This window comes from Rhipicephalus microplus, chromosome 4 (genome assembly GCF_043290135.1).
Source record: "Rhipicephalus microplus isolate Deutch F79 chromosome 4, USDA_Rmic, whole genome shotgun sequence".
Classification (NCBI taxonomy): Eukaryota; Metazoa; Arthropoda; class Arachnida; order Ixodida; family Ixodidae; genus Rhipicephalus; species Rhipicephalus microplus.
The window spans coordinates 199,508,602-199,531,035 of NC_134703.1; the positions used below are offsets into that span (position 1 = coordinate 199,508,602).

Consider the following 22,434-nt stretch of genomic DNA (forward strand, 5'->3'; position numbering starts at 1 on the left):
GAAGACGACAAACGAGGCTGTAAAGGGCGATATGGGGTGGGCAGGTTTTGAGGCGAGGGAAGCGCAGAGCAAAATAAGGTTCGAAGAAAGGCTAAGAAATATGAAGGAGAGTAGATGAACAGAGAAGGTGTTCCGTTATTTGTATAGGAAGAGCGTGGACACACAGTGGAGAAAAAGAACTAGAAGACTCACTAGTAAATATACGGCTGGTATTGTGAGCCATATGTCAACAAAGAGCGTTAAGGGAAAAGTCAGGGAGGCGGAGAGGATTTACTGGATGGCAGCTATGGAGAAAAAACCGGCTTTGAGTAACTACCGAAAGGGCAAAAATGAAATAAGGAGGGAGGCATTTTACGATAATTCAAGGGGAAGCGCTTTACTGTTTGAAGCGAGATCGGGTTGCCTTAGAACGCGTAGTTATAAAGCAAGATTCAGTAAAGAAGAAGAACAATGCACATGCTGCGGGAAAGATAAGGAAACGGCGGAGCATGTTCCGATTGAATGTGGAGATATCCACCCAGGTGTACGTTTGGGCACGAGCCTACAGGAAGCCTTGGGTTTTAGGGACAACAATGGAAAGCTGAACACACCCGCGATTGAAATAAGTAAGAGACGGTTAGAATATTGGTGGCAGAAAATTAGAGAGAAAGGACAAAAATAAATATTGGAAAAATAAAATATGGACAGTGTGCCGTAAATGGCAGAGAACTTAAGCTGAAAATTTACCTTTTTTCCATTAAGATAGAATTTATCGAAGTAGAGGCATTAGGCCAACATAAAAAAAAAGGGAAAAAAGATTTTTTTTTTTTCGTCGAGCCTGGTGGCATACTTGTCACCACCCCGTTATAAAGGGGACGCTCATAGCATCCATCCATCCAGAGGTAGTTTTCGATGTCGCGCGGTCTCTGGCCGTAACGGGGTGGCGGTGAGTACGCAGAGAAGCCACGAAGCCCAAGACGGCGATATGGGCACTGGCGGTACAAGTGATCAGCTTCTCCGCAGTGAAAGCACAGAGGCCGGCGATCAGGTGTGCGCCAAACATCAGACTTTCGAGGAGACGTGCGCCGATCGTCGATGTACTGAACTGGTTGCACTGAACGATGGGCGACAGAAGCACCAGGGACAAAGGCCAACGGTGGTGGCGTGTACGTGCCTTCGTAGTACGGTATGTGCTGCGCTGACTGTAGTGAAACAGCAGGAACAGGATGGACGAATAATGGCGGCGTTGCAGCAGGGCGTTTCAAGGCTTCCGCGTAGGTTGTCTCACGGCGGTATTCAGCAGGAGCTGGCACAGCTGTATCATGAGGCAAGGTGTCCCGGAGGGCCTGGTGCAGCTCATCCTTGATCACAGTTGCAATAGAGTTGACTGTAGGATGAGGTGTTACACCAGCCTTTTGTAACTCTTCACGTACTATATCACGGATGAGTTCACGTAGACAGTCGTTGTTGGTTCTAGTGGCGGTGAAAATGTCGGCAGTAGACATGCCACTGACTTGCCTGTCGTATTGGTTGGATCGCTGCTGCAGCATTTTTTCCATTGTCACGGCCTCGGACAAGTACTCCGCGACAGTCTTCGGAGGACTTCGCACGAGGCCGGCAAAAAGCTGGTCCTTGACACCGCGCATCAAGTGACGCAACTTCTTGTCCTCCGTCATTCTTGAATCGGCCCGTCGGAAGAGGCGCGTCATGTCTTCGACGAACGTGGTCACAGTTTCGTTTGGCAGCTGGACGCGGGCCAGAATAGCTCGTTCAGCTCGTTCTTGGCGATCAGCACTGGCATACGTCTGCAGAAGTCTACGAGAGAATTCGGGCCACGTCGTCAGCTGTTCCTCTCGGTTTTGATACCACGTACGTGCCCCGTCTTCGAGATAGAAGTAGACACGACCCAGTTTCGCCGCGTCGTCCCACTGATTCAAGGTGGCTACGCGCTCGAAATCCGCCAACCAGTCCTCAACGTCCTCGTGCTCCGAGCCATGGAACGTCGCCGGTGCGCGTGGGCTTTCCAACGTGTAGCGGTTCGACGTCGTGCTTCCCGTGCCGGTTGCCGAGGTTTGCACCGAAGCGCTGGTCATGTTTATCGACGTGGTGGGAGTAGTGTCGTCGGCTTCCGGAGGCAATCCCCTGATTCGGCGGCTGGTCCGATGCACGGGAGTATTGACTGGCACTGGACTCGTATCGCGGCTTCCTGGGGGGGGTCTGCAGCATCCGTGAGACTACCCAGCACCTCCACCAGTTTGTCACGATGAGTCACAAGTACTGGGGGATTTATTAAACCACCAGGTAGCTAGCACTAGGACGATGCGTCAGTCGTGGCTGGCTCTCGAGCAAAGAAGAACGCGATCTTCTTTTTTCCTCCAGATTTAGAGCCGCTCTTGCTGTCAACCCACTACGTGCTGGCGGCAATATGTAGGGCTAGCGAAACGGCCGCGAGCACGCTACCCAGACAACGCTCCGACAACCTGAGGTTGTCCTGAGGATGACCTACACCGTACGAAAGTATGACCTGAGGAAGCCCTCAAATGAACCTCAAGTGGTCCTAAACCAGTCCGTTTGTCCGGCCTCAGATCGTCCTCAGGGCATCCAGAAAAGAGCACATTATGATGAGTCTAGTACTTTTTGAGGACGAAGCATACAAGACCTAGGCACTCATCAGACCTTACGAAAAGTTGCTCTAATTCTTCTTTTGGAGCGCTGAAATGACAACTGATCAATCAAAAGTGCCTGAACATGCACACTCTTTAAAGCACTGCCTGTGAGGTTTCAGTAACAATTTCTTCAAGTATAGCAATAAAAACAGCAATGCACAGAAAACATGTTTATTTTCAGGAATGAAACTTGGCAGTTTTCACTAGATGAGACTTCTTGCCCTGTGCCTTCAGAGGTCTTCATCCGATGGGCTTGACAACGCGACACTTTGAAGACATTCTGTAGTAATAGAAAGCAGCATATCTTGAAGCACAAGTGAATTTAGAGTATCAATAAGAATATTAAGACAATAACAGCATGCCAGATTTGAAAGCATAAAATGAAAATTATATTACCATAATGTGCAGGTACGAACTAGCCATTATATAATGGTGAAAATGATTTATATAGTTCATGCTTGCATACACATCAAAATTCGAGTAAGGCAAGAAAATTATTTAAACTATAACAGCAAAAGTATCATATGTTATGATAGCTTCAACAGCACAGATAATAAAACTCACCCTCATGGTGAGTGCGAGAAGTTCTTAAGCGCTGCTTCTGGAGCTTTTCCCCAGCATGCCGAAGCCACACTTTAATCACACACTCGATGTCATTTTTTTTTGTTTCCGGAAAATTTCGCCTCACGGCCTCTGAAAAAGTACAAAGTTCATAAAACAGGAATTACACAAACATAATACATTAATATAATGCTACATAGGTTGTTTGAAGAAGTACCTCTAGTCAGCATGATCGACATTTTGATAGGTGGGCACATCATCATTAAAGGTCCTTGCCATCCTTCCCCATGTTAATTTCAAGAGTACTGACATTGACACTATGTGTTGCATTACAAGAAGAACACCACGAAGAAGACATCATTGTAACTTTTTTGAAACCTAGCATGCAAAGAATGATGAGGCGCCTTTGACGAAAATACGTCCATGTATGAAAATGTTGACCAGCTTGTCTTAGGTACTTATTCCTGTTTAGAGATCCTCAGTGATCACTATGAGCTTCCATCTGTTAGTTTTCATCTGTACATAAGATTTCCACTACAGTTAAGAATGCCTAGTAGTGCTACCTGATAATAACTTCTGCAAGTAGTGAATGCTTGCGTATGTGTGCCATGCAAGTATACTAGTGTGCTTGAAGAAGCTGCAGGGTTTCTTACTGACAACAGATATTTCATGCTAAAAATTTTCCACGTTTAAGCACATAATTTTAATTAGCAAGCATCCTAAAAAATTTAATGCTTTCATGAAAAGATTGTTCTTTTGCTATTGACTTCAAATGAAAGATAATGTGGATAACAGACTTAGAAATGTCTGTACTCAAACACGGCTCTTGCAGCACATGGTGTTGTGAAACAAATTACTCACTGCAAATGACATCTGTGACACCTAGATCCACAAACTTCCTTTTGCCTTTTTGGCCTGCCCAGCTGAACTGCACAGCAACCTCAAGGCTTAGCAGAAGCTCCAGCATCCTCCTGGCTGCTGCCCCAAAAGTTGAGCCACCAAGGCCAGCAAGCTGCTGTATCTGTACAGTTTTGAGGTCATTATTTTTTTTAGAAGAGTAGCTTAATGCAGTGACTAGAAAAAAAAATTATAGAAAAATATAATGAATGACGTACAAGCTTTAGCTTAATGTTGCCATCAGCAGCAAGTCTCCCCTCAAGACTTAGAAATTGGTCAATATCCTTGACCGGTGTCAAAACCACATCATCATTTGTCTCATCTTGAAGCCTCACTGTTGTGTTGAAAAGGTGCTGCTGCATGGCATCAACCTGTCGTCCCAGCTGCTCTAGCCTCATCAGGATAGTTTGCGAAATTCGCATGAGTTTGCGAAATTCGCATGAGTTGCGAAATTCGCATGAGGCTTTCTCAGCATTCTCTTTAACGAGGACATATGGTTTTCAAATGGGAAGGCACTCCATGAGTCCAAGGGGCCAAGGTGTGTAACATCATCTGCCAAATGACACAGGCCATGCACATTGTGTGAAACATGCTCTTTGCCATAAATGCTTATGAATGTCCGGATAAAAAACTTGAGCATGTTTCCGGCATACTCTATCTCACTTGCAGGTGCAGCTGGTGTGGAAAGAACAGAGATCCCCACATGTAAAGCTAAGAAGTTCTTGTACATGTGTGCAGGAATCAGTGATGACAAAACAACGGGTCCTCCATATAAAAGAAAAAAGCGAAACTCAGTCGCTTTCCACCGATCAAGTTCAGCAATGCTCCTCGGCTTTCGGCTAAAATCACATGGAACACACCGTGCAATTTGAGAATTTTTTTCCGACATCTCAAGACGCACTTTGCTTCCAAGTCTGGTCACTTTTGGGCCACGTACCCACAGTGTCAAGAGCTTGTTCATGACACCCAAGCACACAAGGTGCATGTAATCTAATGGTATATCTTTCACTAGGTCAAAAGGAAGTTCCTCAAGAATACTTTCGCCTGTGTGATGCTCCTCCTGGACTTTTAAGCGAAAGCTGTCATCTGTTCGCTTGCGAGCATTGACGTTTGGGAAGCACACCCTGCCCTCACAGTAGACACCTTTTACGTCACATTTGGTGCAGCTGTAATAGCCTGTGTGGCTTCTGACATATAATACAAATGCCTTTGCTGGTGCATCACATATGAGGGCATACAAGCTAACAGGAATTGCAGTTTCTCCAATGGTAATCCCTGTTGTGATAGCAGCATTTATGTCACAAACAAATGGTCGCAAAAAATCATTCGCGTTGTTGGGCTTGCTGCTTCCGAAAAAAACACCCACTATAAATGGTGCTTTGTCCTCCAAATTACTTATGCGTCCCAGTATGCACCAAAATTGGCCCCGTGAACTTTTTGAAACCGGCAGACCGTCAATGTTGAAGCTAAGCTTCAAAATTCTTGGTAGTTCTGCACAATCTTGCAGCACTCGCTGTAGGCCTGCACTGAGGCCGAAATGATGGTATTTCCCGCCGGCCAGCTGCAACACTTCCAGGCACTTCTTGGGCGTCTGTAACAATGCCCTTGCAGTTGAAGGGAGCGCGCTGAAGCATTCGTGGGACTGTAGTACTCTCAAGAGCGATGTAACTGAAGTGTGCGATGCGCGAGATTGTAAGGCCCACGCTTGCAGTCTCTCACGAAAGGCCAGCAAGCTGTCCACACTGCCGCGTTCACAAACTTGCTCTTCGTTACTCCCAGTCGGTGCCAATTCGAAAGAATCCCTCTGCCTCACCTGCGAGGTCGCCGAAGTTGAAGCCGCAGCGCTGCTGTCATGGAAGGCACGCCGTTCGAAGTCTGTGTGATCGTGAGGCACAGAAACACTGCAGCCGCTGGGGTAGCACGCGTCGCCAGAAATCAAAACGTGTCCTTGGGGCACATCCGTTTCTGGAACGATCGAGGAGTGTGCCGAAGGCCGTTCTCTGTCATGAACACAAAGGCGACGATGGCCGTCTTCGAGGTCGACCGCACAAGCCTCGGAGGGCAAGTCGCTCTCTCTTTCGGCGTTGCGGGAATCTCGGTCAACGTACCGCGTGTCATTTATGACATCGGCCTCACTGTCAATAAGCTGAAAACTAGCATTGACGCGCCGATTAATTTCACGCCGAAATTTGCGATCCGCGCTCTCAGCCATCTTGAACAGCACAGAGCACAGTAGAATGGTGGCTAGACCAAAGAACACCCACCACCAGAACACGTTGTTAGGCTAGTCAGTTGGTTTGTACATACATACATGAATAAGCAGTAAAGATATACAGCGCGAGGCTGAAAATCAACTGTCCTCTCTTTTTTTATTTATTTACCTTTGCGGCTTACAACTTCAATATGAAAATTTAACAGAAGACACTCACCTGGCATGCTTACGATTCTTTGAGGGCTTCTGCGAGAAGCTTCCTCTATGGCGAGAAGTGTTGTATTGGAATGTTGACTCGACCAATGACTCGACTTGACTTACTGCAGGCCCATAATGATGATGATGATAGTTGCGTCACTTTAAAATGGGTAAACAGTGTCGTAGACATCCAGATTTAAAAGCACCTTGACTGCGCATGGTGACCGCATTAAGGTACTGCTTTTTTTTTGTTAGCACCACCACAACTTCAGTCGCCCATTCGTTTTCCCACAGCGTTCTAGTTCCAATGCTGCTCTATTCACGATAACCTAGGCCAGCCCAGTCGTCAGCATGGTCAGTTGTCGTCTGCTCGATGGGACCGTGCGGCATTGCAACACTGGACACTCGAGAATAACGTGCTCGCTATTCACAGTTTTCACGCCTGCATTCATTTTGGAGCCGACACCGTTTATACTCGCACCAAACTTGGTCTGCCGCACGTGCGTTCATTGGGGAAACGGGTCAGACCACAGTCAGTGCGATATAATTCCGTATGCACGTCGGCGGTAGATCACGACCAACGAAAACGTGCAGGCAGAAAGTTTGGCCTACGATCACTTACAAAGTAAATAAATAAATAATAAATAAAAGAACACGTCTTTCTCGTGTTGGCTTGAAGTGCTTCCTCGTGTAACTATCTCATTTTAATGATCGAGAAGTACTTTACTATTATGACTCGAAAGTAGGCATACGAAATCCCGTGGACTTATTCGTTAACAGCCAGAAAATTAACCAAACACGAATTGCGAAAGCTGCATGCACCTACGAAACATGCATATCCTCAAAACGTCCTCGAGCAGACGATATCAGGACAATTCTTCGTCCTTAAAAAGGTCTCAAAGGGGCATTTTGGGGATAATCCTGCAAGTGTCGACTAGAGGACCAAATGAGGACGTCCTGAAACTGCCGAGGACGTTTGTACCATATGAGGACGACCTCAGGTCGTCGAGTGTTGTCTGGGTATGAGCATGGTACATTGTCATGTTCTTACATGACACCCGTGTCAGGATTATCATGTTTGCACTAGTCATATTTTCGTCATTCATTGACGTCACGTAACACCAAATTTGGTATATGTGGAGCTAGCAAAACAGCTTGGAGCGCATCATGAAGGGCCTAATATACTCCAATGTAGCATTGACGCGCGTGCACACTGGGCACAGGAACGCTACATTAGCAAAATGCGAGAACTCTATAGTCTGACGCCAGGCGCGACCAGCATCCGTCGCCACGGCCCGACGGCCACCGGCATGAAATGGGACATGCTGCATTTTACGCCAACGCGTTACCGAGACAATACTGCGTCTCCCTCTTTTCAAGACGGAGGGATGCCGAACGCGCTGAAACGCGCATGCGTCAAAGCAAGGCAGCGTGGCGTGCCCCTGCGAGTAAATGGCAGGACTGGCGCCTGGCATGGCAACGCTGGCGTGACGAAACGAAATGAACGCAGGCGAGCACGCACACCGGGTCACGTCGAAATGTATTGGCTCCTTGACTGTGGCATGTAGTCATGTTCTCACATGACACGCATCTCATGATTATCATGTTTGCACCAGTCACATACCTTCGTCATCCATTGGCGTCACGTAGCACCAAATTTGGCATATGTGAAGCTAGCAAAACAGCCGCGAGCGCATGATGAGTGTGGCATGTAGTCATGTTGTTACATGACACGCATGTCATGATTATCATGTTTGTATGTCTAATTTACCTATGTCGTCTGTTCGCGTCGCATAATACCGAGTTTGATACATGTGAAGCTAGTGAAACGGCCGTGAGTGCATCATGAGCATAGGATGTATTCATGTTGTTACATGAGACGCATCTCATGTTTATCATGTTTGCATCGGTATCATACCTTCGTCATCCATTCACGTCTCGTAATACCAAATTTTGTATAAGTGAAGCTAGCGAAACGGCCACCCGCGAATCTTGAGCGTAGCATGCATTCATGTTATTACAGGACACGCATCTTATGATTATCATGTTTGAATCAGTCACATACCTTCGTTATCCATTCACGTACCGTCATACCAAATTTGATATATGTGACACTAGCGAAATGGCCGTGAGTGCATCATAAGGGGGATGTTGTTACATGACACGCATGTCATCATTTTCGTGTTAGGGACTGTCGCTTGTGTTTGCATTGCAATCATGTCGTACCATACCAGTTTTGCAACATGCCATGTGAACAAAACCACCGCAAGGGCTGCAGGACAATGAAATGTAATTCATGACATTTTTGAAATACATCTGATGATTTTCATGCTGTGACTAGTCACATATGTTCTTCATACAGTCATGTTATGCCATACCAAGTTTGTTATCGATACTATAATCGAAACGGCCAGGAGAGCTAAAAGCCGTAGGCGGACGGACGGACAGACAGACGGACAGACGGACAGACGGACAGACAGACAGACAGACAGACAGACAGACAGACAGACAGACAGACAGACAGACAGACAGACAGACAGACAGACAGACAGACAGACAGACAGACAGACAGATAGATAGATAGATAGATAGATAGATAGATAGATAGATAGATAGATAGATAGATAGATAGATAGATAGATAGATAGATAGATAGATAGATAGATAGATAGATAGATAGATAGATAGATAGATAGATAGATAGATAGATAGATAGATAGATAGATAGATAGATAGATAGATAGATACGCTCAAAGTCACCAAAGCATGCTAAGAAATGCTTCGCATTTAAAAAGCCATAAACTTTATTTATGACAAGTATAGACAGACAGACTCATTGATACAGTGCAAAACCTACAGCCCAAAACACTACATAACCGAACAAAGCTAACAAGACTAAAAGTAATGTTTCATCAACTACACAACATAATAAAAATTGAAACTTCAGGGTATACATTTTTGTTTCACTGCAGACCAACCTATCATAATGATTGTCATACTCTTGCCGAACACTCTTCTAACACTAAGTGTTTCAAATATTCATTTTTCTCTCTAACAATTAAAGATTGGAACTTACTGAAACGTACCCTAACCACTGAATCATCCATAAACTTGTTCACAGCTGCCATTGACAGCGAATTGCTTGCCTCGTAAACTGCGCCAACGATATTAACACATCAATAAACCCAAAAAGCAATGAATCTGTGTCAAGTTACTAATACAGAGTTCTTGTTTAAGTGACACATTTTTCAATTTGTTTATAGTTCATAAACTTGTTTAAATAAGTTGTTCAATAAAATGTGTACTTGATCCTACGCCGCGTTACAAATTCATACCTATGTATCTATCTTTTTGCAACTGTTTTCAGCAGCAATCTAGTCGACGATGTTGCTGTTTTCAAATTGTGTGCTCTTATAATGACAACGTATAATATAGGATTCGTATGTCATTTTGTGGTTTTGGCTCTTTTTGTGATTTTAACCATTATGATGTTGTGTAAACAAATAATAGTTTTATATGCCATATCAAATGACAAAGCTTTAATGGGCCAGCCATCATTTCATACTAACTGTTCCAATGAGTTACGTCTTGGATTACTTCAAGGGGATCTATACCCATGCTTGTATGAAATTCCTTGAGGAGATTCCTGGCCTCAGAGCTCCTGTCATAGTATCCTACAATTTCTAGTGCCTTGTTGCACAGTTGCTCAAAGTTGGGGGTGAATTTCTTCACACATTTAATGCAAAGTTGCAAGAAATGTGTAAAGCATTGAATGCATACCTATCCCATTTGCAATGCAGCGTTCAGGAAGTTTCTGGCACTGTCAGTTACAATGAAGACAGGTATGAACTGAGGCAGTCCCCATTCCCCGGCTAAATCAAAAAGAGCATTCTGCAAAGAGCATTCTGCAAGACATATGGCCCTTGCATGTGCCGGCATGCAAGATGATAATTGTGAAAAGCAGGTGGCTTGTGAACGATAAACAACTAATAGCTATGTTTGGTAAAATAAACTTTATGCCCAAGGGAACAGTGAGATGTATCACTGGTTTGCTGAGACATTGCATACACCATTTTGCATTGACAATGACACATGTCACCCCTGTTTCGTTGAAATTCACAACTTTCAATAGCATACAATTATAGTATTTTTTAGTCAAGAATATAACTACTATTAGTATTGCCCAATTGAGCTGATAAAAAGTATAATACTAGATGAAACATTGTAAGTATAAAATTCTGCATGTCATTAAATAAACCAAGTAACATGTTCAAGGGAGGATTGCTCCTGGACAACTACAGGCACACAAGGCCACCTCTGATTGGCTACACTCTCTCCTTGGCTTCCTTCATGGAGGCACCTTCCTCTTGAGCTTATGCTTCACTTACAACCACAGCTTTCCTGCGATACAGTTCGCCCAACTAATGGTGGTTCGTCATGTCTGCAAACAGGGTGAGCAGTTTGCGTGTGCAATATGTTGCCACAGCTCCCTCCATATCAACAAACATAATGGACACAGCACAGCTCCTCAACCTCCTCTCCACTTGAAGCACGACAGGCTGGGCAAATGTGCATACAGTGAATCAAAAAGGTGACCACAAAGTATTCTTCCCTAGAACACCTATGAAATAATTGCTGTCATACTAAGAACACACTTCTGGAACACCAATCACAAAATTTACACTCAAAATCACTGTTTCCCTTTAGCTTTACCTTAAAGGTTGAGATTTTGACAGAAGCTCATCAGGTCGAGAAGTAACATCAAAAAAGGTTAAAAATGAACACCAACCACACTATAAGGAGTAAAAAACATTTCAGCTCCTGGCAGTCATTGTTAAACAGCTCCCAGCCAGAGAGCTGAATCATGTTTATATTTTTTTAAGTTTTTCTATTTTAATTTTTACACTAACTTTGGAAACCAATACGATATATGCTTCATGTGCCACAGGTATAGATTATTTATGTATTCATGGCTTTTGATCAAAATTTTAAATTAAGCAATGCCAAATATAAAGTGTGGTAAGCAGCCTGATATTTTCACAGTGGGGATTTCCATAATAGACAATAACACAGCATTTCTGAGTAAGAATTCTTTTTCTACGTACTGGCTCTTTGTTTAAACTTTCAGACGCAAAAAGTGTCAATTTGTCAAGGAAGTCCACATGTACGTGCAAGTAATCCTCTTGACAAGTTAGGCCTCCAAAAGAAAGCTTTCTAAAGTTTTTAAAAGGCCTCTCCCCTGTTTAGTTTCTAAAACAAAGGAACAAACAAAGAAGACGAAGTGTCAATGAACGGGTTTAGAGAAGACTAACCTTTGGCTATGGCTCCAACCAGTTTTGGTTAAACCCATAACCAAAAGAATTGAATTGAATTGAATCAATTCCACCAGTGCACCACGAGAGATCAGCTGGAACTTCGAACACCACTTCATTGCGAACTGAGGTGACATTATAAGTTGTGCATCCTGCACTTACAGCGCACCAACAGCCCACATCAGCACTACAATATGAGGATGCTTGTGAAATGTATGCACAAATCTACCACTGCAAATACATCCAGTACAGCATGGCTTCTTACCGTAAAGCAAAAGTCTGTCATCGACCACCACAATGTAGGAGACTGACTGCTGGGAATGATACAGCGAACATTTATCCCCTCTCTCACAATAAAATCTGTCAATACACATCTCAAAAATGCTTGCAAAAATAGACTCTCTATACAGCAATCCCTCACAATAGCTTACAACAAATAAGCAAATTTTCTGGCAAGGCACTTTAAAGTAAAAGGACATCACAATAAAGATGAGTCATTGCAGCTGCTCCAATGCTGTTGCCTTGTGTTTCACCTGCTGCCGTTCCCGTTCATTCCAGCAGGAAATCACAAGGGCCATTTTCCTTTTAGGGCCAATTAGGCTGCAGAAATACAAGAACAAAAGTGAGTATTGACAAAGCACTTCTGAAACAAAAAAAGAAAGTATCGTTATCACAATGTAAAAAATGCAGGGTCTGAGCTACAAAATTAAAGTTGGACATATTTAAAATATATTGCCATGCACATTTATTGCATTATTTTGATGTAGTCACTGGTTAATTTTTGTTTCTCTTCTACCTGGCCAGTGGGTTGAGTCCTTGGCTGGTCCATTTTAACCACATTTCGCTAGTGCCAGCATTCTCACATGCACCCATGAATTTAGTTGTTGTAAGCTTATGTCGGCCATGAAGCACTGCGTGCAACAGCTCATCCACCTTTCGAGATTGAAATCATGGGTGGCACTTGAAAAAAATCATATTGTCACGGGCTGAGTAGATACCTGAGAATGACGACGAAGAAGTGCTCAGGGGAACATGCACTGACTGCAGCAGCATTGTGCGCATTTGCTCGCAAATATATTCTTCACATATACCTTCTTTCCCCTAACATCATTGGTGGAAGGTGCGGGGTACAACTCCCTCTACAGGCGCAGTAGCTGGATCTTCACAGCGGACGGCGCATTGCAGCTACCACGATGACTGGTCAGGCTACTCAATGTAACAAGATCCAACAGCCCCACAGCCGATCTTTGTGATGCAAGCTCGTGACCCAGGCCCATTCAACGACACAAGTGGCATAGACGATGACTAGCTGGTTCTGTATTAGCGCGTTAGCAGCAGCAACCATTGAGATCCAACGCTTATGTTGGCAAATATCACCTTCTATTTGCATGGCATGGCAAAATTCTGCTACGAGACGCATCAAGAAGAGTTAACCAGCTGAGACGTCTGTAAGCAGAAATTACACTATTTATTTGGAAAACCCATCAGACGACAAGTGGCCGCAAACAAAGCTTGCGACTCGTGCCCAGATATCCTGAGAGCCGTACATCCCGTACATCCAGGACATGTTGGCTTTGTGCAGCATGGTCAACAAGGACATGCTTGAGGAGAACAAAGTCGGACACACCCTGAAAGGAATTGCCGATGACGCCTTCAATTTCCTGCTGTGCAAGGACTGCTCGATGGTGGAGTCAGTCATCGAAGCATGTCATAGCTTCGAACAGGGGATAAGTAGGCGCATCGTTCACCAGTTTGACTGCCTTCCCAACATGGCGGCTACATCCTCCTACGATGATTTGCAAGATTTGACTACACATCAACCACCAGCGCCGAAAATGTCACCAGAATAGTCCGTCGGGAACTCGAGGCTATGGCACCCGCTCCAGGACACAATCTCACTGCTGTTTACAATGATACAGGCTATGGTTCGCCGAGAGATCGCAAATATGGCCATATCACCACCTCATCAAAATGCCCCTGCTACTTTCAGCTTGCTCCTCCAGCCGTTGCGGCTGCCACTCCGAACCGCACCTTCACGCCACGACAAAATCCAGCCGGATGGCACACTCGTGATGATCGGCCCATATGCTTCACGTGCCGTCGGATAGGACACATTGCTCGCCGCTGCCGCAGTCGTTGGACCTCATTACCTCGACCAAGCTTCTATGATTGGGGAGCCCACTCCGAACGTGCGCCTATGCTTCGTCCTACCGTGCTGAGACAAGTGCAGAGCATCTTCCAGAACGTCAGACCAGCTGCTCGCCATAGCCGCTACATCGTCAGTTCTGCTCACCCCAACATTGCCGCTCTCTGTCTTCCTAAGACAGTCGCTCAGAAAACTAGCCAGTGCAGCCCCCAGAAATCACGCTGCATACACGACTCAGACTGAAAATCCTCTGATTACTCCCCGCCAGTGGTGCAACCTTCTTACAATTCTCATCGACGGTTTACCTGTAACTGCTCTTATTGATACCAGTGCACAAATATCTGTGATGAGCTCAGACCTCCGCCACCGCCTCAAAAAAGTTCTGATGCCTGCGATTGCACCTACCGTTCGTACAGAGGATGGGAGTACTCCTGCTGTGCTTGGAATGTGCCCAGCACAATTACCGATTTCTGAGCATCAAACTTCAGTTCTGTTTGCTGTACTGAAAAATTGCCCTAACGACCTCATCCTCAGACTCAACTTTCTGGCCTCGCATACTCTGCTCATTGATAGTTCTGAAGGTCTTCTTCTGCTTAACTCCTATCCTTTTCAGAGACCGTCTCCACCAGCCCACCTCGTCTACACTCTGTCGATTTCCTCCAACTTCCACCGCAAACTGCAGTCCAAGTCCAGCTCTCACCATACCCTACAGTACCCAATGGTGATTATGTTGCTGCCCCAATTTCTAACGTGGCCATGATGCGTAATGTCACACTCCCTAACAAGGTGGTTACCGTTAAAAACAACCGAACTTCATTTCCCATTCTTAATTCTGGCTTCTCGGCACAAGTTATTCCTCGCGGCATGTCAGTTAAGTGCGCGTCTGACACCACTGGTCGACCACACAGTTTCCACCCTAACCACTGATTGGTCACCTAATTTTTCATTAACATCACTCTCATAACATTCCTGTTCCAACCTTTTCACGCCAATAATATTCGACAAGCTCACCTCTGAACAAGTCCTCATTTCTTATTAGAATATCTCTCACTTCGGGGACCGCAATTTGGGCAAGAAATGCGTGGTAACCCATTGCATCGATACCGGTGACGCTCGACCCATTCGCCGATGGCCCTAACGTGTGTCAGCTCAAGAGCGGGCTATTATACAGCGAAGAGTGGATAAAATGCTTCATAAGGGCATAATCAAACTCTCATCTATTCCCTGGTCCTCACTCGTTGTACTTGTTAAGAAGAAGGACAATAGCTGGAGATTCTGTGTTGACTACCGCCATCTCAACCATATTACCAAGAAAGATGTCTACCCTCTACCGCGCATAGATGATGCACTCAATTGCTTACACGGTGCCAAATATTTCTCTTCAATATTTCTTTTCAATATTTCTCCTAAATATTTCTCTTCATCCACAGCGATCTACCAGCAGCTCAGGCGGCTGCTGGCAGATCGCTGTGGACGACAAAGACAGAGAGAAGACAGCCTTCGCGACTCCTGGTGAACTTTATCAGTTAAAAACGATGCCTTTTGGATGACGTAATGCCCCCGCAACTTTTGAGCGCATGATGGACTCTCTCCTTCGAGGCATGAAGTGGACCATCTGCTGCTATAATGACGATGTTATTGTTTTTTCGACTACTTTCGAAAACCATCCTACCCACCTGTCCACAGTGCTTGATGTTTTCCAACATGCCAACCTGCAACTTAATGCGTCCGAATGTCGCTTTGGGCAATGCCAAATCTGCTTACTCCGCCATCTTGTTGACGCTGCGGACGTACAAGCAGACTTTGCAAAGTCCGAGCAGTTCGCTACTTCCCCCCACTCTGCTCAACCAAGGACGTGTGAAGTTTCCTGGGACTGTGCTCCTATTATCGTCATTTTGTCGAGAATTTTGCTGAAGTAGCCCATCCTCTAACCTGCCTCCTCAAAACGGATATCGCATTCACCTGGGGCCAACAGCAAGCAAACCCCTTCTCGTCGCTCGTTGACATTCTTACTAATCCACCAGTCCCAGAACACTTTGACCCATCTGCTGCCATGGAGCTTCGTACCGATGCCAGTGGCCACAGCATAGGCGGAGTGCTGGCCCAATAGCAACAAGAAATGCATCATGCTGTGTACACAAGCTGACTGTTGTCGCGCTCAGAACAAAATTACTCTATCACAAAACGTGAGTGGTTAGCTCTCGTCTGGGCCACTGCGAAATTCTGAACGTACCTGTATGGCAGACAATTCTCAGTTATTACAAACCACCATGCACTTTACTGGCTCTCCTCGCTCAAGGACCATACGGAACGCCTTGGTAGCTGGGAGCTGCGCTTACAAGATTGCACTTTTTCTGTATCCTATAAATCTGGACAACTTCACAAGGATGCCGACTGCTTGTCCTGTTACCCACTTGATGCTCCTGAAATTATAGCAGATGAACAAAAAGTCCTCATTCTCTCAATAACAGCTTTCACCAACATAGTTGCTGAGCAACGCCACGACTCCTCTTTGCGTCCTATTATCAATGGTCTGCAATCTCCCCCCCCTGACCACCCCTCACAGATGTTCGTCCTTCACAACGACATCTTGCATCGCTACAACGCCCGCCCTGATGGTGCTGGGCTTTTTCTCGTTGTTCCTGCGCATCTCCGCTCATCCGTTTTAGCCCAGCTTCATGATGCATCCACTGCTGGACACCTAGGGGAGTGACGCATGTATGACTGCGTTCGCCAATGATTATTTTGGTCTGGCCTCTACCGTTCTGTGTGACAGTACTTTGCGGCGTGTGACCTCTGCCAGCGCTGCAAGGCACCTGCGCTGGGTCCTGCTGGTACCCTCCAGCCCATTGAAATACCATATTGTCGCGGGTTGTAAATTACAGGGGGTTTATTTAAAAACACGGACAGTGGAACTTATAGAGACGCTCTCAGAGAAGGCCGCTAGGATTGTCATCTTCTTCACTTGCCTGCGCTGCGCCTCTCGAGCAAAACCGCCTTCTTCGTTGTCGTTGCTATCTCGCCGCTAAATGCAGCTATGCACGCGGCATTACCCTCCCACCAGAGTGAGCGTCGTCCCGATGCTCAACAGGTAGAGATGCAGCCAGCGGGTGTTTACATCACTGAGAGTGGTAAAGTTTCATGCGGACCACGTGCACTGTCTCAGGCAGATGCTGGCGACGTTTCGAACAGGAGGAGGCGTCGGGCACGACTTCGTAAGTCACGTCGCTAAGACGGCGCAAAACCTTGTAGGGTCCGAAGTATCGGCGTAGGAGTTTCTCTGAGAGGCCTCTTCGTCGTACAGGAAACCAAACCCAGACTCTATCTCCTGGTTGATATATGACGAATCGATGGCGAAGGTTGTACCGTTGGGCGTCAAGTTGCTGCTGGTTCAATATTCTGACGCGGGCAAGCTGCCTTGCTTCCTCGGCGCGCTCAGTGAAGTCTGCGGCGTCTGTCTCTAAATCATTGCAATCGTAAGGCAGCATGGCGTCAAGCATTGTTGTAACTTCTCTGCCATGAATTAGCGCGAACGGCGTCATTTTTGTTGTTTCCTGGCGCGCCGTATTATACGCGAATGTGATGTACGGCAATATTCGGTCCCAATTCTTGTGTTCCACGTCGACGTACATGCAAAGCATGTCAGCGATTGTCCTGTTAAGTCGTTCTGTGAGCCCATTTGTTTGTGGGTGGTAAGCAGTCGTCTTCCTATGCGCTGTGCCACTGAGCGTAAGCACAGTGCGCAAAAGCTCGGCTGTAAACGCGGTGCCTTTGTCTGTTATGACGACAGCTGGAGCACCATGTCTAAGGACAATGTTCTCAATGAAGAACTGGGCCGCTTCAGCTGCAGTGCCACTCACGATTGCCTTGGTCTCCGCGTATCGGGTGAGGTAGTCCGTCGCTACTATAACCCATTTGTTGCCGCTGTCCGATGTTGGGAATGGGCCCAGCAGATCCATTCCGATTTGAGAAAACGGCGTTTCTGGCACGGGCACAGGATGTAATAGCCCAGCGGGTTTGACAGGTGGTACCTTGCGCCGCTGACAATCAATGCATGTTCGTACGTAATTTTTAACCTCTGCTGCGATTCTTGGCCAGTAATATTTTTCTTTGATGCGTGTCAGTGTTCTTGTGAAACCGAGGTGGCCCGCAGTGGCTTCGTCATGGCAGGCTTGTAATATTTCGCTGCGGAGAACTCCAGGAACTACCAGCAGATAGCTTCTACCTGTTGATGAAAAGTTCTTTTTGTACAGAATTCCGTCCCGTGAACAGAATGACGATAAGTTCTTCGAAAATACTCTTGGTGCACTGGCGGCCCGTCCGTTCAAGAATTCTATAAGCGAGTTGAGCTCCCGATCATCTTGTTGTTGCCGAGAAATGATAGCTGCATCGACAACTCCTAAAAAACCTGGGAAATCATCATCCTCTACAGCCGGTGATTCAATCGGAGACCTTGACAAACAGTCGGCGTCTAAGTGTTGCCTTCCGGACTTATAAACTACGGCCATGTCGTACTCTTGAAGCCGTAAGCTCCATCGTGCTAAACGTCCAGATGGGTCTTTCATGTTAGTCAACCAACAAAGAGAATGATGGTCGCTTACGACTTGGAAGGCGCGGCCATATAAGTACGGGCGGAACTTCGCAACTGCCCAGACGACGGCCAGACACTCCTTCTCCATTGTTGAGTAGTTAGACTCGGCGCGTGTCAACGTTCTGCTAGCGTAGGCGACCACTCTCTCCATACCATCTTGGCATTGGACAAGAACAGCACCTGGGCCCACATTGCTGGCGTCTGTATGGATGGCTGTTGGTGCATTCTCGTCGAAGTGAGCGAGGACAGGTGGAGTTTGTAGACGTTGTCGCAGCTCGTTGAACGAAGCTTCTTGCTCTTCACCCCATACAAATGCAATGTCTTCCCTTGTAAGGCGGGTGAGTGGAGAGGCGATGTGTGCAAAGCCTGCTATAAATCGCCGGTAGTAGGCGCAGAGACCCAGAAAACGCCTGACCGCTTTCTTATCAACAGGTCTTGCGAACTTTGCGACGGCTGCCGTTTTATCTGGGTCAGGCTTCACACTTTCGCGACTGATCACGTGTCCCAGGAACTGGAGTTCTTCGAAGCCGAAGTGGCATTTTTCCAGTTTGAGCGTGAGTCCAGCGGACCGTATGGCTTGAAGAACTGACAGTAGCCGCTTTAGATGCTCTTCAAACGTAGCCGAAAAAACGATCACGTCGTCGAGGTACACAAGGCATGTTTTCCATTTCAGGCCGGACAGAATGGTATCCATTAGTCTCTGAAACGTGGCTGGGGCTGAGCATAGACCGAAAGGGAGGACTTTGAATTCATAAAGCCCGTCTGGCGTCATGAATGCGGTCTTTTCTCGGTCGCGCTCATCTACTTCTATTTGCCAGTATCCACTTTTAAGGTCCATTGATGAGAAGTAGCGCGCATGCCGTAGCCTGTCCAAAGAGTCATCAATCCGTGGTAATGGATAAACGTCTCTTTTTGTAACATGGTTCAGCTTACGATAATCGATGCAGAAACGCAAGCTGCCATCTCTCTTTTTCATGAGAACCACTGGCGATGCCCAAGGACTCTTCGATGGTTGGATTACATCATCCTCTAGCATCTTCTTGACTTGCTGCTGGATTACCTCACGTTCTTTCTGAGCAACGCGATATGGGTTCTGTCGGATCGGTCTTGCTGTGTCTTCCGTAATGATGCGATGCTTAGTCAGAGGCGTTCGACCCACTCGTGATGTCGATGAGAAGCAGTCCTTGAACTGGTCGAGCAGCTCCATAAGACGGCATCTTTCAGTCGGTGTTAGACTCGGACCGATATCAACTGGTGGTGTATGTGAAGGTGATTGAGCCGTGGCTTCCCCTTGCATTAGAAGACAGTCGTGAGAGTAGTCGAGCTCTTCGAGGTACGCCACAGCCGTGCCTTTACCGATGTGCCGGCGCTCATTCGTGAAGTTGGTCAGAAGCACCTCTGCGCGCCCATCCACTAAGCTGACGATGCCGCGAGTGATGGCGATGCCTTGGCGAAAAAGAAGGGCAGTGATGCGTTCGGCTATGGCGTCTTCATTACAGTCCACGTCACAACACACAGAAACAAGACTACAAGACAGTGGTGGCACGCAGACGTCGTCGTCAACCACACGTAACACCCTGGGTTCTTGGTCTGGATCTTGGGTCACAGACTTGTCAGCGGCGAATGTGATCACACCATCGCGTATGTTAACCACAGCACCGTACTCTCTTAAGAAGTCCATTCCCAGTATCATAGGTTTGCAGCACTCCGGTAGGATCAGAAATGTGGCTACAAAAGCTGCATTCTCAATTGTGAGTTTTGCTGTACATTTTTCGGTGGGAGTCATTATCTGGCCTCCAGCATTTCGAATATATGGGCCCGTCCATTCCATCCTGACTTTCTTAAGTTCGTCTGCCAATCGTTCACTCATTATGGAGAAGTCTGCACCCGTATCGACTAAGGCCGTCGATCGTCACTTCAACGCCGTCGATCGTCACAGCGAGGTCGGCAGTCACAGTTTTCTCGGCGGAATCTTTATCGTCATCTCTCACGTGTTTCGGCAGCAGTGGGGGATTTTCGGCAATTCGACGGCTTGCAACCTTCCCCCCAGAGGTCGCTGCTTTCAGTTTCCCCGCCGTGGGTTGGGAGACCGACCTCTGACGGCGTCGGCAAAACTACGGCGGCTTGGTGAACCAAAGCGAGCCGGGGATGGTGAGCGCGTCCGGAAGGTAGAAGAGCCTTCCCGCCTGCCAGCCTGGTGGTCGTCGATGTGGGCATGGCTTTCGTCAAACTGTCGGCGCGTAGCTGCGGGTGCACTACCGCGGTATTCATCTCGTCGATGTGGGCAAAAACGGTAAATGTGCCCTGGCTCTCCACAGTTGTAGCAGAGTGGTCGGCGATCCGCAGTGCGCCATATGTCAGTCTTCCGCATATAGGGTCGCCTGACAGAATCCTGCTGAGCCCAGGCTGCCACAGGATACGGCTCGATGTACTGCGGTGCTGGCATGGGCGTGGGTCGACGAACAGCGTCTGCATAGCTGTATCCGTTCGGCTGGTAGGATACTTCTGGAGCCAATGGACGACGCACAGCGTCTGCATAGGTGCACGAGTTGGGACGGTGCGGTGGAGCGGAATACTGCTGAGGAGAGGCAAACGCTTGTCGAAGTTCATGGCGAACGACTTCAGCGACGGAGGCTACCGTGGACTCCTGCTGCGGGGATGCCTGTGACTGCAATGTGTATTTTGCGTTCTCCTTCGCGATCTCCTCACGCACGATCTGTCTAATCAGGTGGCGTAGAGAAAACTCGTCGTTTGCGGTAAGTGCGGCGGCGCCTGCAGCTGCGCCGGTGGCCGGGCGATCAGACTGTCGGTACCGTTGCTGCAGCGCACGCTCTATTGCGGTGGCCTCCCTGGTGAACTCGTCCACTGTTGTCGGTGGATTGCGCACAAGACCAACAAATAGCTGCTCTTTGACGCCCCTCATGAGATGGCTTAGCTTTCGAGCCTCGGGCATGTTGGGGTCCGCGCGGTGGCCCAGACGCACCATATCCTCAGCAAACATGGCGACGCTTTCATGCAGCTGTTGGGTGCGTCCTTCAAGAAGGCGTTGTGCGTTTTCGCGTCGGTCCGCGTTACCGAAGGTGTCAAGAAACCGACGACAAAACTCCTCCCATGTCGTCAATGTTGCCTCCCGGTTTATAAACCACGTCTTCGCGCCGTCTTCAAGGGCGAAGTGTATACGTGGAAGAGCTTCCCCTCGAGGCTCCAGTAGTTCGATTTAGCTACCCGTTCAAACTGCTCAAGCCAGTTTTGCGCATCTTCGTTCGGCCGGCCGTGAAATGGTTCAGGAATGCGCATATTCTGAACCGTCACCTGTGCAGGACTCCTTGCCATTTCTTGAGTAGGGGTGGCTGTCGAAAGTGTTGCTCCCTTTAAAAGGCCAAATTCCGGTTGAAGACCTTGAAGGCGACGGCTTGAGCGGTGCACCGGCGTCTCCACGCGTGGCTGTCTCGTAGGGCTGGACTCAGGGCTTCTCACAGGGGTGCTGACCATGAGGTGGTAGTACCCAGCTCCTCCACCAGTGTCGCGGGTTGTAAATTACAGGGGGTTTATTTAAAAACACGGACAATGGAACTTATAGAGACGCTCTCAGAGAAGGCCGCTAGGATTGTCGTCTTCTTCACTTGCCTGCGCTGCGCCTCTCGAGCAAAACCGCCTTCTTCGTTGTCGTTGCTATCTCGCCGCTAAATGCAGCTATGCACGCGGCAATATGAGCCATTTTTCCGAGTCAGCCTCAATCTTCTAGGACCTTTCCTCGCGTCGGCCGCCAGTAGTAAGTGGATTGCCATCGCTACCGACTGCGCAATGCGTTATGCCGTTACAGGATCCCTCCCTCCCAGCCACGCTACTGATGTAGTTGATTTCATTTTTCA

At 47.2% G+C, this 22,434-nt stretch overlaps 2 protein-coding genes across 6 annotated transcripts in view; both read right to left on the reverse strand.

The window, feature by feature from the left end:
• Positions 1-2,800: 2,800 nt before the first annotated feature.
• On the reverse strand, positions 2,801-4,603 carry LOC142761610 (uncharacterized). Its single transcript, XM_075893917.1, has 4 exons — positions 4,322-4,603; positions 4,068-4,227; positions 3,210-3,338; positions 2,801-2,925 (listed from the first exon to the last, which is right to left on the reverse strand). Exons 1-4 carry the CDS (start codon positions 4,523-4,525, stop codon positions 2,876-2,878), a joined length of 543 nt encoding a protein of 180 aa, XP_075750032.1. The 5' UTR covers positions 4,526-4,603; the 3' UTR covers positions 2,801-2,875.
• Positions 4,604-9,299: 4,696 nt separating this feature from the next.
• Positions 9,300-22,434, reverse strand: part of LOC119172534 (B-cell lymphoma 3 protein homolog) — a 141,098-nt gene continuing 127,963 nt past the window's right edge. For all 5 annotated transcript variants that reach the window (XM_037423680.2, XM_075893922.1, XM_075893918.1 and 2 more), the window contains one exon: positions 9,300-12,425. In XM_037423680.2, the coding sequence (XP_037279577.1) occupies positions 12,320-12,425 (106 nt within the window). In that variant the 3' untranslated portion in view covers positions 9,300-12,319. The remainder of the gene's footprint in view (positions 12,426-22,434) is intronic.

What these genes read in the sequence shown, in the direction of transcription:
- LOC142761610 (XM_075893917.1), bottom strand. Translation starts at nt 4,525, where the DNA reads ATGCGAATTTCGCAAACTATCCTGATGAGGCTAGAGCAGCTGGGACGA. An exon ending in TGTCACAGATGTCATTTGCA is followed by an intron (nt 3,339 to 4,067) that starts GTGAGTAATTTG and finishes GTACTTTTTCAG; the next exon opens with AGGCCGTGAGGCGAAATTTT. An exon ending in TTCTCGCACTCACCATGAGG is followed by an intron (nt 2,926 to 3,209) that starts GTGAGTTTTATT and finishes CTATTACTACAG; the next exon opens with AATGTCTTCAAAGTGTCGCG.